The sequence below is a fragment of the Calypte anna genome, chromosome 1 (assembly GCF_003957555.1).
Source record: "Calypte anna isolate BGI_N300 chromosome 1, bCalAnn1_v1.p, whole genome shotgun sequence".
Taxonomy (NCBI): Eukaryota; Metazoa; Chordata; class Aves; order Apodiformes; family Trochilidae; genus Calypte; species Calypte anna.
In genome coordinates, this window is record NC_044244.1 from 59,352,835 (window position 1) to 59,367,455 (window position 14,621).

The 14,621-nt window shown below is 40.2% G+C and overlaps 1 protein-coding gene across 1 annotated transcript in view; it reads left to right on the forward strand.

The window, feature by feature from the left end:
- The window catches only part of DGKI (diacylglycerol kinase iota), a 111,931-nt gene that overhangs the window by 81,002 nt on the left and 16,308 nt on the right, over window positions 1-14,621 (forward strand). Inside the window, exon 21 of the mRNA XM_030450478.1 lies at window positions 1,172-1,197. Coding sequence (XP_030306338.1) covers window positions 1,172-1,197 — 26 coding nt within the window. The remainder of the gene's footprint in view (window positions 1-1,171; window positions 1,198-14,621) is intronic.

Genomic DNA, 14,621 nt, shown 5'->3' on the forward strand with positions numbered 1-14,621 from the left:
TAACATTTTTTAAATCTATAGTAATTTGTATTTTTTTTTACATAGCTGCAAACTTAAATATCTCTCAGAAACAGAGCATGGGTTGTCCCATCCAGCTCAGGAGCAAACTTGTTGGTACCTGGGTGGGAAGTCTATATATGCAATTGAAAATCTTTTCTGGGAAAGTGCTGAGGCAGTGGTTTAATTCACTTTGTGCTGGCAATCTGGTCTAAATAAGGAAGCCCATCTGAGATTTGGCTGTGCAGTTAGCAGCAGTTTTGCGAAGCCAAGCTGCTGCAGCAAAGGGAAAAGTGGAGGGCCAACACTTTATACTTTTTTATGTTCCTTTGTTGGTAGTGCTGACCAAAACCAAGAGGAGTGTGATCCTTACTGATTCGGAGCTGTGACACAAATCCCTGGAATTCAGTGGGGCCTTTCTGTTTGGTCAGCACAAGCACTGAGAGGTCCCTTATATTTTACAACCCCTCACTCTTTTGGAGTATTATCAGAGGCTTAAGCCACTGGCTAGGGTATCCTGTAACTCTTGTGTTACCGCTGTCATGTTATCCATTTTATTGTACTTACATCTGTCTGGTTGTGTTGATTTATTTATTTATTTTCTGTTTATGTTGCTTTTGTGAAGAAGGCCTGAACTGTTAATAGTTATGACTAATGTTCTATGCTACCCACTGCATTGACTTGTGCTAAGAAAAAGGGCCAGCTCAATGACTTCGATTCCCTTGAAGCTGTAATTACCTGAACCACCCCTGGCTGTGAGGTTTTCTTCTGGCCCACACTTAATTGTGGTCCCTTTAATAATCTTTGGAATATCTGGACTTTCTCACCAGTACTGTCAGCTATTTCCAACAGTAACAGTACTGGATTATTTTCCTGCCAAATACCTACAGAAATTCTTAGCATGAGTGTTCAACACTGTGGCTGAGAGCTGCCTTATGGGCATGACTCCATATGGCCACTATGGTCTGCAGAACCTGCTGCTGGAGTAGATCTCTCCCCTTTTTTACTCTTCTCTTGTCAGATGCCTCCTAGCTTTCTATTCTAAGGAATAAAGGGTAAAATTTGAAAATAAAACCTCCAAAATTTTTCATACCCCATTCCTCACGGTGACACTGAACCTTATCTGTGGCCTTTTCACACCAAAGATTGACTGGACTTTGTTGTTTTATTTCAGGTCACCCGTCTCTTCAGAAGATCAAGGTAAGAGCTGTTTTATTGATACTAATAGTGCATTAAAAATGAGACTAGAGACTAGCTAGTAAGCTAGTTTTAACACAATTTTAGTGGAGAGAAATTGCTTTAGAAAAATCAAACTTTGATGTTGCTCAAAGTTTTTTCACCCCTTGGCATCAAGTGCTTGTTTATTTAGTTGTTTTAGTTTGAGCTGGCAGAAACTAAGCCTGTGTTGAGTTATGAATCTTGCTCAATCATATGGAACTAATACAAGTTTTTTACTATTACAAGTACTTGCAATTTATTCATAGAACTGTGTAGGGCTTCACCAGTGGAAAATTATGTGTGGGCTTAAAGGACACTATATTGTTTTAGTAAAAAGGAATTTATCTGACTCTTGTAAGACAGCACCTTTGTAGCAGAGGAAAACATATGCTTTAAAGGCCTGAACCCACATCATCTTGGTTCACCCCTAAATTCAGTTTTGTAGCATGGTATGGAATTTAGGAGCTTCTATATGGAAAAATCTCATGGCTTGAGAGAAAAGAGTTGCAGGTTATGGCAATACAGTAATATACTTGCTCTGAAGGAGACTGAAGTGTCTGATCTTTCCCTATGGAGTAAAGAAGTTTGTGATGACTAACTGGTTAATAACTTGACCAACTTAAGTGCTTAGAGCTAGGTGACATAAATATCCCTGTAGGACATATCAAAGTATGATTACCTTGGTACTGAAATCCAGAGGCATACTGCAAATGAGGTGGTAGTTATGCTGGCAGAGTTGCATAAGGAATTGGAGAAAAAAAAAACAAAACAAAAGGGAGACTGTAACTGAGAGGAGAAAGTTCATCATGTAGCTCTGAATTGGGAGTGTTATTTTGGACCACAAAAGAAATAAATATCTATTTTCTTCTGGCATTCAATTTGTATTCAGTTACACAACCAGCAATATTTCTGGACAATACAAGTATTCAAGAAAACTCCAGATGGGGGAAAGTAAGGACTGTTGCAAAAGAAGTGAGGAGGTCCAAGCCTGGAACTGAGCCACTGAAGTATGTTCACTTGGAGTGTGGAGTGACCAGTTAGGGATCAACCTGAATTACTCTTGGCTCCAGCCAGTATCTTTTCAGTCCGGTATAGTGGCTGTCAAACACACTGTCATTAAAACATTCTCTTCCATCTCCTTGATATGTCATTTCTTAATAAAAGAAGTTATAAAGCAAGCCATAAAAATGAACAAACATGTCAGACTAAAGATATATCCAGCCCATCTAGTCCATTCCTGGTGTCCGATAGCAGTGGCTCCCCTGACAAACAAGAGCAAAAGAATGGGAGAAGTATAGTTTTAATTTCCTGGTGTACCCTATCAGTTTTCTGTGATTTACAGCTCATTGACTTTGTGAACCAGAAGTAATTTTCTCGTTTGATAGTTCATCTGCTTTTTGCCATGACTGCAGCTTCTTAATACAAAATACTGGAGACTTATAAGAAGTTAACATTATATTCTGTTTCTCTAACCCTCAGAAAAAAATTGAAAACATTATGGCCTAATATACTCTTTCAAGACCTGGAGTCAAGCTGCATGTCAGTGCATAAACTTGTTAGTGATAGACTGCTCTTGTTTTTATCATTTCCCTTGCATTTATTCTATTGCTCTATTTTTATCTATTAATGGAACAACAAACAGTGTAAATGTATTACCCTGTGTATCTTTAAAATTTAATATTTCCTGCTGTCATAATGCTTTTCTTCTTTCCACTATTTTATGCTGTTCTAGTTTTTCACAAAATCTCCCTGTTTGCCATCAACCATCTGCTGCCAGGGTCTGGCTTTTCAGGTTTGATAAACATCTCTGAATAGCCTCTCCCCTCTGCTCCCTTTCTTCCATAAGACACCCCTGTCTCAAATGCAGGGTGCAAAGCATATTTTCCCTTGACCAATTAGTGATGTGGTATTTCTAGTTATTAGAAGTTTTGTGTTTCATGACCGTGGAGTAACTAACTAGATCTGTCATCCATGTAAATATGTAGAAGCTTCTCTCAAACACAAAAGATTTCCCATGCCCCAGTGACTTTTCAGAAAGAGAGGTCCAACACTTGGATTTCCTCTCTCCCCCTATGCCCTATACAGACCATGGTAAATGAACAGAGTATTAACAGGAAAATGTGACAGAAGTGCTTTAGCACAAGCTCTTTTGAGCCTTGGTGCTTCTCAGTCCACTTCATGTATGTCTGGAAGCATCTCAGATTAGTTTTGGATCTGAAATCTCTTACCTAAACAGAAAAAGAGAGGGTCCAGGAGAGATCTGAAAGCCTATCTGTGAAAAGCCTTTTATAGAGTTTATGTAGACCTCTCCTGGTATATTTTTCTTGGAGCAGCTATCCAGGAGATGGTTTTGAGACTTTTATTTTCATTAGTAATCAGTAGTGTGCCTAATCAAGATGTTATACATTCTTATGTAGTTCTATAAAGCAATAATGCTTTGGGGTGCACAATGGGGCAAGATCCAACTGTAGAATAATGTAACCTCACTGACATTACATCCTGTGTTTCAGCTGTCTTCCCTTTATGGAACACCTTTTTAGTGCTGATTTTCTGACTGCATGGTGTGTTGGCCATTACTGAGAAAAGAGGCTTCCTCTGTTCTGCCAGATCTTTTGCTTTAACTTCCCATTTGGTCCCTGGTCTTTGTTTTGCCTGCTTTTATCTTCAAACCCAAATTTTCTTCTATTGTTTCAGTGTTTTTCTTCTTTCCATCATCTGTAACTTCCTTTTCAAGTGTCCCTTTCCCCTTGACCATGAGGTTGTATTTTGCATAGTTTCTTGCACTGGGCTCTTCACTTTGGTCTTCTCAATGTCCTGCTTCTCCTCCATCATGCAGTGTCTGCTTCAAGCATCAGTGGCAGGCATTAGGTGCAGCATCTGTAGCAGAGTAACAGAGTTGCTTCCAGAATTAGCATCCACTGTGAGTGGCACTTCCATTAATCCCTGGCAGGACAATGCATTATCCTGTCTTGAAGAGAGAGTGAGGATAAAGCACCATCTGTCTGGGACTGGGCATCTATTGACCAATTGTAGCAGCAGACAATGCTCCTTGTTGTGGGCACATGTTAAAGGCACCTTTATCAGTTACCAAACAGAGCTATTTTAATTGGCACAGAAAGGGAAACTACTGATAGAAAATTCCAAACTTCAAAAGGAAAAAAAACCCCACAAACTCTTAAACATTGTAGAAGGTTTGTGTCTTTGTTCTTGGTACAGATACTTAGGAAATCCATAACTAAAGAGAGAACTCCATTGTTCCATTCCTCCTCCCCCCCACCCCCCTTTTTATTGTTTTTTTTCAATGAAAAAAATCCAGGTCACAAGAAGAGCAGACAAAATCCCCAAGCCCAAATTCCATAACTGATTGACAAAATGGAACAACATAATTAATTACCAAAGCATAGTAGGTTAGATGTGATTGGAGTGATTGCTGTGAAGGGTGAAATGAAAGGGCTTCTTTCTCAATCAAATGGGCCCTGATGTGGCTGTGTGTCACCTTGGACAATGATCTTTATTTGGGTGTTGGGATGAGCAGAGAGTCAACAGTGGGCAAGTGGCAGGATCATGGAAGACCTTGGGGATGTTATGAGGGAGAGCGCAGCCAGGTCCTCTGTTAGTGAATGGTAACATCTTCTGTATTTTCACTCTGTTAAAACCTGAGTCTGAAGCTCTTGAACCTTACTGATTTAGATATAAGAGGTTATTGAAAGAAACCATATCCATTGTTTCGAGATCAGGTTTGGTACTGTGAAAGGGCCCCTCAGTTCAGGAAGGAGATTGAGGTCCTGGAGCAGGTCCAAAGGAGGGCAACCAGGCTGATGAAGGGACTTGAGCACAGATCCTGTGAGGAGAGGCTGAGGGAGCTGGGGGTGTTCAGCCTGGAGAAGAGGAGGCTCAGAGGAGACCTCATCACTCTCTACAACTCCCTGAAAGGAGGGTGTAGCCGGACGGGGGTTGGTCTCTTTTCCCAGGCAACTCTCAGCAAGACAAGAAGGCATGGTCTTAAGTTGTGCCAGGGGAGGTTTAGGTTGGATATTAGAAAGAATTTCTTTACGGAAAGGGTGATCAAGCATTGGAATGGGCTGCCCAGGGAAGTAGTGGATTCTCCGTGTCTGGAGATATTTAAAAAGAGACTGGATGTGGCACTCAGTGCCATGGTCTGGTAACTGCAGCAGTAGTGGATCAAGGGTTGGACTTGATGATCTCTGAGGTCCCTTCCAACCCAGCCAATTCTATGATTCTATGATTCTATGAAAAGATTGCAGACTTCTAATGTATTGCCTAATGTACACAGCCATTCCCTGGGTAAATGGCTGAGGTTTTACCTAACTCTTCATTCATCCAGGACCTTTTTAGTACTGCACTCTAAACTGATGTATACTAGATTGTGCCCTTCTCCACTTTTAATCACAGCTGGCCTGCAGAAATCTCTGTGAATTTTTCAGTGCTAATGCATGGAATAATATTCCTGTTTTTTAACTTTAGTCAGTGTGTTAAATACTATACTTGCTTTTTACATTCTGTTTGGTCTAGCTTCCTCTTTGTTACATTTACCATTCTTTGACTCACCTGTGTAACTGTGCTGGTTATTCATCATCAGCGATGGTGACGGAAATGCTGTTAAAAAAGTACTATGAATTCCAATTCCATTTTAGTCCTGGCAGCTTGGAACTGATGCAGCTCTGTAGCTGTTTGCCTAACTTCAAAACCAAGTAACCTTGCCTTTGATGGAACTATTTAAAGTTTCAAGTGGCTGTACTAATGCATCTCAAGTAGCAGTCAGTCTCAGTGTTGAGTCCTTATGCATGTGAGTTGCATTCTGATCAGGAGATGAGAGGTTCCAAAATATTTATGTCTCTGGTCTCTTGCTCTTCTTGTGTTTCTATAAACCCACAAAACTGGGCTTTTTGCCTTGTTTGCGTCTAGCAATCGTGCTTTTTTTGATGCATCAGCATAATTTTTAGCAAGTTTTGCTGTGATTAAACTCAGTTGTTTTTTGTTATTTGTTGTTTTTTTTTCTTTGTTTTGTTTTGGTTTTTTGTCCTGCAATCGATTCCAAATTCATGAGGGAATGGGGTACAACTGAGCAATTAAGACAAGAAGCAAGTATATTCAAAAGAGAAATTTTGGAGACAGTCATTATATGATACAAGGGGTAAAAGATGAAGGATGATATTACTACTCAAAAAGATGAATGATGGCACTCATATCTTTCAGGTTCTGGCAGATGGTGGTTCCATGAAGATATTTAGTCATCCAGTCTGGGTAGTCTGTGCTTAGCAGGCATTTGTGCAGAGGCAGGATTGCATTACAGATTAAGTGGGCTTAAATGGTGACCTTCAAATTAGCCTCTATTAGAAGAGTTTTTCACTGGGGTCGTTTGGCCCAGGTCCAAACAGGAAGCTTGGGTCAGAAGGTGTGATTCTTTTATCTGGATGGAGAGAGGTCCTGTGTGCATTAGAGGGGAGCGGTAGCTCCATGCCATAGAGAAAATCCTTTGCCCCTGCCCTGTGAATTGTGGTATTCGCTCCAGTGCTCTCTGATCCACTCCAGAGGGGAGATCAAACCCCATGCAAAGCTGAATGGCTGTAGGACCCCCAGAAAATGGCACTGGGGCTGAGAACATTTCCTGGGACCTTCACTACATGGAATTTCCTGTTTCCTTGGAGGCCTCTGGGTACATGGACTCTCTCATCTTCCTATCTTCTTTCTGGATCCATGTCCTGCTAGTCTTGCTAGTCATAGTCTGCAAAGCCAAGTTTTCCTCAAGAGTTTTTTAAACATTCTTCCATCCCGAATAAAAGAACAAGCTACCTACAAGGGTACTATAGATTAACCCAAAAATGTCAGTGCTGGTAGAGGTTTTAAAAAACCCAACCAAACAAGGCATCTCTGTTTTATACACTAGATTCCTTCAATAGAGAGAGGGCTCTATTGCACAGCTCCAGCTGAGAAGCTGTATTCTTCAGGGTGATGTTGCAGCCCTTAACCTAGCAACAAATTGAGATGTCTTGGAATGCTTTCCCTGAACAAATCAAAGACAGTACAGTGGGGGGGCTCCTGACTGCAGGTATTTATTTTGATTAATTAGCCACTTTGGGAAGAAAGCCCTCCTGGATAGTGTTTTGAAAGTATGTCTGTGGCCAGCTGAGCCAACAGTTGCTTGGGGATCTGCTCTGAGTTTTTCATTTACTTCTCAGAGGCTGGTGTTGATGCAGAGTTATCACACTCATAGCACAAGAAAGCATTCTGTCAGAGCATTTCTCTAGGGCTGAGGGAGGTCTCCTCACTGCTCAGCATCTTTCAAAGGTTCCTACACCCCACCTCTCATCACATCTAAGCAGGCTGAGGGGTCAGTAGGCATCTGGGAGGGAGCGGTCTTGCAGGTGTGGGCATCTGAATGGGTTTCCCAGGAAAACTGGGAAATGTTTCTTTGCAGATGGCCACTGCCATGATCACTTTTCACTCACAAGGAAGCAAGAGTATGGAATGGGTTGTTTGAATAAGGGCTTCTATTTTCAAGCAGAAGCCTTGGATAACCTTGCAGACTACTTCGATAATGTCTTTTGTTTCTAATTGAGGCTGGTCAGAAAAGAGTGGCAACTTGTTAAAGTAAAACAAAATTCTTTCCTCCCACTGAAGGCCAGCAAGATCTGACTTTCAGATTATTTATTCCTGCTGTGAAGCCCTAGCTCATTGAAGAAGAGTTGGATGTTGCCAGGCAAATGCACTGCAGCCAGCCTTGAAGTGGCAAAGACCTGACAGAAGTGTGGTAGGAGTGCCTGTGTAGGAATCATCCACCAGGACAGAGGAAGGGGAGGAACAGTGTGACCCACAATGCTCCTTTTTTCTTTTTTCTTTTTGCTATCCTTTTTGTTTTGAAACCTAAAATAAATAATTACTTAATTATCTTACCTAGAATTCTCTTCCTGCCAAAGAAATGCCACTCTATTGATAAAGTGGCTGCATTAGTCAGCCAAAGTCTTCCCTGCTTTGTGTTCTTGCTTGATCAGAGACATTTTCCTCCACCACATCACTCTTGTAAATGACATTAATTGTTCCTGTCTTGGCCTAAAAATAAAAATGGTGGAAGGGAAAAGGAAAGAAAAAAACTGACAATGTCAGCCAGATGGTACTTACTTTATCTGCAACTGTTTTTTTGTTTTTTTGGAACACTTAAAAAGGAAGTCCTTTCTCTTTATAGTCATCCCTTTCTTTGTAAATCTGAGCTAAATGGTCATGCAGGAAAAGTTCAGAATTAGATTCTGAATACTTCTACTTCTATCGACTGCACTCTCAGCTCAGCCCCAGAGCCACATAAGCAATTCAGGTTGGACTCTAATTGGCATCAAAGTACCTTTAAACTAGTCTGACAGTGCAAATGGGGCCTTAAAGGCAGCCTGAGTGTAATTTACATCTTCTTGAAAGCCTTTTTATCCTTCCAGAGTTCTATGAAGGGACTTCTGTGTAAGTGAGAATTTAGTCTTTCTTTTCCTTCAGCAAGCCCATGTGGTTATTTTTACTTTACTTTTTTTTTTTTTCCCTTTCTAAACAGTGGTTTGATGCTCTGTGTTGTTTGAATCTAGAATTCTTAAAAGGAAAAGATTTGTAATGCATATTTATAACCACCTGAGTAGTGGATGATTTTTTGCATGTTAAAATTTTTGGTCTGATTCCCAAGTTAGTTAAACAAATGCAGTCAAAATTGTGTCAGTTCTCTCCTTTGAATCTGCACAGGATGCAGTGCTTTTGTAGCTAAAGGACAACCCATAAATGTTTTGAAGGCTTTTCTACCTCTTTGTGCAATCCTAGAAATAGATGTTATTGAGGTATGACTTATTCAGAGAGCCAGCATGCTTCAAAAGTGTCTCTCAAACCACAGGAGAACGTGTGCTTATGCATACACTTTCCTGTACAGATGGATTAGCTAGAGATGCTGTGTGAAGGCCTTCATAATATTGCCATTGCTGAATAGTCATCAGATGTCTGTGCCTGGCTGCTGTTCAGCTGATGTGCTTTGGAGCTTTTGCTTGCAGCAGGGTGCCATACCATCAGTTTTTGTGGTCTCTTGGGAGCACTTTGAGCTCTCAGGCTCTTTATTTGGTTTTCTTTCATGGAAGAAGTGCCTCACAGCACATGCTGTTAGGAGCTACCTAGACTGGTGCCATTGATTTTGGATTCCCTAAGAAGCCTAAGCCTTTCCTAAAGCTGAAATCCTGTTTCTTTAGGATATGGGGTAGTGGAACAAAACAAACACATTTTGGAAAAAAGAAATTAAAGTCAATGAGTCTTTGCTTTAGCCAGCTCAAGAAATACTATATTCCATGCAGGATGCCTCTAAGCCACGTGTGTTTTTGCCATTGTATTTCCATCACGATTCTTCAGTCTTTGAGCTGAGGCAGAACTCTACCAAGTCCCCATTCTCCGTTCCCCCACTAGGCAGCATCTTCATATGTAGATCACCTCATTCTTATGGTTGGTGTTAGATTAGAAAGAAATGTTTGCTGACATACAGGCCTCAGCTTTCTAAAATGGCTCATGAGAGACATTTTTTTATAAATGCTGTGATTGGCATTTATAAGCTGATGTCTCTTCAGGCTTTACAGGCAATCAAGTTCCCTATCAAAATGTCCCGTGATTGGTTATAATGCAGCCTCCTTCTTGAGAAGTGAAACATGAAACTGGCTCTCCTGCTCTGTTAGCCTTCTTTTTTTTTGCTGAAAATGCTCCATTTTGGTTGCTGAGCACCAAAGTTTAACAATTATGTAAAAATATTCGTCTGTTTGGTGCAAGAAATATTTTCTTTTACTATGGCAACTCTAGTTCAATGTGGAGGTGAAAATGATTGCAAAAAGAAAAGATGGAGGTTAACACCTGCCACAGATATACCCAAGAGACCTGCTATCAAACAGCACTACTGAATGTTCAGGCAGATAACCCAGCAGTACATGGGCTGTTTTTACAGGGTATTCTCATGAAAATGGATATTTTTTGCCTGAACACATTTTCTTCTGTGCACAGCTATTAGGAAAAATTCAGTCCTGATTGTTATCATAGGAACAAATGTTTGTGTCCTGATCTTGGCATAAGTTGTGCACTGTACTGACAGCAGGGTCTAAAGGGGAGGGGTCTGGCCCTCTTAGGGGCATGGTGAAGTTTTTGGCCCACCCAGTTAGCCCACATTCAGGAACTTTTGCCTCACTGGGAGAGAAATTTGGTTGTATGAGTTTGACATCAGTTTGATATGAAGTTCTTTTTTTACTGAAGACAGAAAGTGTTTTTTTCTGCAGAAGCTCGAGAAAGTCTGCACAGTAGATGTTTAAGTTTTGCTGCTTTTATTTTTGCTAGCCTTTTGCCTCTCTTATAGCCACACAAATCTTTAACCATTTATTCCTGGGGGTTTTTTTTGCCAGCACCTCTAGGGGACCACTCATCTCACAAGGCTTAACTTCCCTTTACTTTTTCTCATGATCTTCAGCAGTTGCTTCCAGTACTTGCAGGTGTTTAAAATAGATGAAGAAACATTTAATTGCTCCTTCCACTCAGCTTAGCTTCAAAGCAAAATATTTAAGCATCATCAGCTTTGGTGAGACTTGAGATTGTCTGCAGATCAAAGACCTGTGAGCTCACAGTCTTTCTAACAAAGTGTTATTAATTTTGTAATTTAATTTCTCAGTTGCATAGGCAGCTTGGAGTACGTATTTTAAAGGTGATTTGGTTTTTTTTCCCTGTAACTTTAAAGGCAGATTAAATATTGGGAAGAGCTAAGAATTTTAGAAGCTCAGTTTCAGAGATTTGCAATTGTTCTTCATCATGAAACCCTAAAACTTTTCTATGGGTCTGGCAAACCCTTCAGAAATGTCAAGTCACTTGGATATCTTGGATGCTTGCTTTTCAGTCATATTGGAAGGGAAGCAGTCCACAGACCAATTTAACATTGTGCCCTTCACCTCTTTCATCTGCAGGCCAAGGTTGAAGATCATGGCCTAATTAGAAAATAAGTCAGTTCCTTACATTCCTGGATAAGTTATGTCACTGTCAGCTTTTCAGATTAGGTTTGATCTTTAGTAGTTTGTACAAAGCTGTTATGAGCAAAATGTTATTTATAAGGAAAAAAATGTATTTCTGAATGATAATCTCTGTGGACTTCACACTCGCTGGACAACTTAGCTTTTTGAGCAAATGAAATAGGAGTTATTGATTTCTATAAAAGTAGTGGGAAACTGAGAATGAGGACTTTCTTTCTTGTAATTCTGTAATTCTGATCTTAACATCTCAGGAGACTCCAGCTGTGTAAAAGCACTCTTCTGGTCAGGGTCAGCTTTTAACTTCTTGAAGTGTAAACCAGTAATTACTTCAAATTTCTGACACTACAAATGTCACAAACTCTACAACAGCATTAAAAAGCTGGAAATGTTCTGGAAGCTAATGACAGGCCAAGTTAAGTTTAATAATTCTCAAGAAATGTGGTGATGTCACCTTCTGCTGCAGTTTCTTCGTTATCAACTCAGCAAAGTTTGAGCATTGCAGGATTTCAGGAGATGCTTAAGAGTTCCCCTGAGCAAATGCAGCAGAAGATGGTGGTGATCACTGAGGCTCAAATTCTGTGGGCCCCACACCAAAGCTCTAGCGTGTAATATTTTTCATTAGCTGCCTCTAACCTGTAAGAAAGACCCAGCACTGAAATGCAGTTGGCATATCAATCCCAAGTGCTGAATCGGTGCATTAAACTGTGGCTTAGAAAGGGCTGAACAATTGCAGGCACTGCATGGTAAATGAGGTTTCTACAAAGTCCTGATCACTTCAGATCATCGTATGTCTTACTGTTCCTTTTGAAAGAGCTGAAGATTTTATGAGCCCTAATTCTTTTGGAGTTATGGTAGTTGAATTCTGCCATAATTTCCCACGTGGCTGAATTTGGTTGTACACTGATCATATCCCTTGTTAGCCTGGTATTTTTTAACCCATGGTAAGATGTATTATTGCAAATATTTTCCTCTCAAACATCATTTCATTCATCTATCTCAGCTGGCTGCATTTTAACCAGGGATATAACAATTCCTCTGTGTGGTACTTATACTTTAAAGCACAGTTTTAAATAATTCTGCTCCCTCCAGAGACAGTTCTTAGACCCTCACTGAAGAATTGCCTGGACATGGTGAAAGCTTCAAAATAGCAATACCTTTTTATCAGCATTTGCTGTGACTCAGTTCAGACAGCAGTAATTGTGGCAAATACATCACAGAAAGGATCAGATCTGGGTGCAATCTGACTGGTCAAATCTGGAAGTTATTCATGGTTTATGAGTAACTTTTACCCACATCAAAACTTATGAGTAACTTTTACCCACATTACTTCTGTACAGTGTCAGACTGCAGAACTCTACTGTTCTTTGAGATTGTTTCTAGTGAAATCCAGCTTCTCTCACTGTCTCATAAATGAGACTAATATCCTCCATGTCCACCTACTTTAAACAAAGAACCTTGTGAGCCTGAGATATAACCCATAAGGATGTACAGGGATTCTTTTTCTCTCCATGTTCTTTCAGAAAGTGTTTCAGCAGCAAAATTCCAGCATAACTGTAGCCTGGTGCTGAGCTCTGCTTATGTCCTTGGCATTAAGCTGATCAGTAGCTTTAGGATCAAGAGGGAAATTTCCTGCAGAGCAGATTGGAAGGGTTTCCCTACTCATTATTCTTAGCAGAATTTTCATTGCTTTTGAATTGAGCAAGATAGTGGTGATGACTTCTGTGTTGCAGTTGTACGTCTGGTTTTGATGGGCTTTCCATTTACAAGGCCTCCATGTCGCTCCTGTATGTTATACAAAGAAGTCCCAAAATCTCAGGTACCATGGGCATTGAGTGGTTCTTGGAGTATCATACCTTGGAAACCCTTAGAAGGAGGATCTTCCATTTTGGCCATGATAGGTTGTCTTTCTTGCAGGTGATCAGACATGTCTCCTGGCGCCATGCCATTCTGAAGGATTCCCTCTGGGTCTTAATCTGGTCTTAATTTAGATACTGCAAGTTAGAGATCATTCTTCCTAAAACTTCTGTAATACATGGAAGGAGATGCCCAACAAGAACTATGGCAGGGGCACCAGGTTGCTTTCTATAGAAGCTTATTTTCTTTTCTGACCATCCAGGAAGCCCCCTGATACCTTCTGGGCATCTTGCAGCCTCTGAAGTTACTGGGTATAAAACCCTCATTCCTTAGTTATCTGTTTCCCAGTGTTTAATGACTGATTTTGGAGTGCTGTTTTATTGGTGATGCCTCCATATGCAGAACCTGTGTATCTGTAGGTGTTTTTCCTGTGTCTCAAACTGCCCTAGCATGCAGCATTACCAGAATACAATTAGGAGGCTTTTTAACATGTTTTTTTTTATTAGTGCAGTATCCACTTGTAGGTATTCAATATTTAATTTATAAATCAAGTGTGGGGGGTTTTGTGTGGTTTTTTTTTTTAATTTGTTTTGGAGTGGCATTGTTGTTTGTTTTTTTTTTAATTTGTTTCTTCCTGGAGGTTTGGGTTTTTTGTTTGTTTTGTATTTTTTTTCATTGTTTTTTGTTTGTTTGGTTTGCTTTTTTATTTTTTAATGAGGTTGTAAGTTGGCCTTGTAGGATGTTTTGAACCTCATCTCAAAATTCACCCAGTGGAAACTAAAAGTTGCTGGTCTCTAGGAGCTACAGCTTACACAGTTTGGATATCTGGCTGTCCATACCCTAGGGGGTACTTGTCTCTGTCAAGATCCATCATCCTGGGCAGTGATTGACACATCTGCTGGCAGTTTCAGCAGAGGCAGCAGGGATGAACAAGGGGCTGTCCATAGGAGTGCCCCAGAGGAGAGGGTTGAGCTTCACTGAGAAGGCAGTTTGAGGACTCTACCACCACAAAAAAATTGAGTGCTTCCTCATTACATGAATAGAGCACTTTAGTCTCCAGTCCTGCCAGGCTGTCATCTTTGATCAGCAATAAATGTGCTAAATAAATGAAAAAGATAAAACATTTTTATTAGTCGTGACATATGCTTGTATTAGGAGAAGTTGAGAAAATAATTACTTGGTTTAAGTATTTATTAAATCAAGTAATTTTGAGGCATCTTTAAGACCTGAAGGTTTTTTATGATATAACACTTGCACAATACACTAGACCAGTGGAGCAGTCTTGCTCAGAAAAATAAAACTGTTCTCACTTTAATGTTTTTACTTTTAAGCTAGCCTGGCATTGCATGTTAACAGCATTTTGGTCCAATTTTCCAGTCTGCTCTCTCTTGTCAATGCCATCTGCTTGCTTGTTTTACCATCTCTTTAACAACCAGGTGATTTTTTGCCATCTTCATTTTCCTCCAGTATACCCAGCAGTCCCATTTGGGTTTATAGTGTTAGTGTGCTAAGCAATATTCCTAA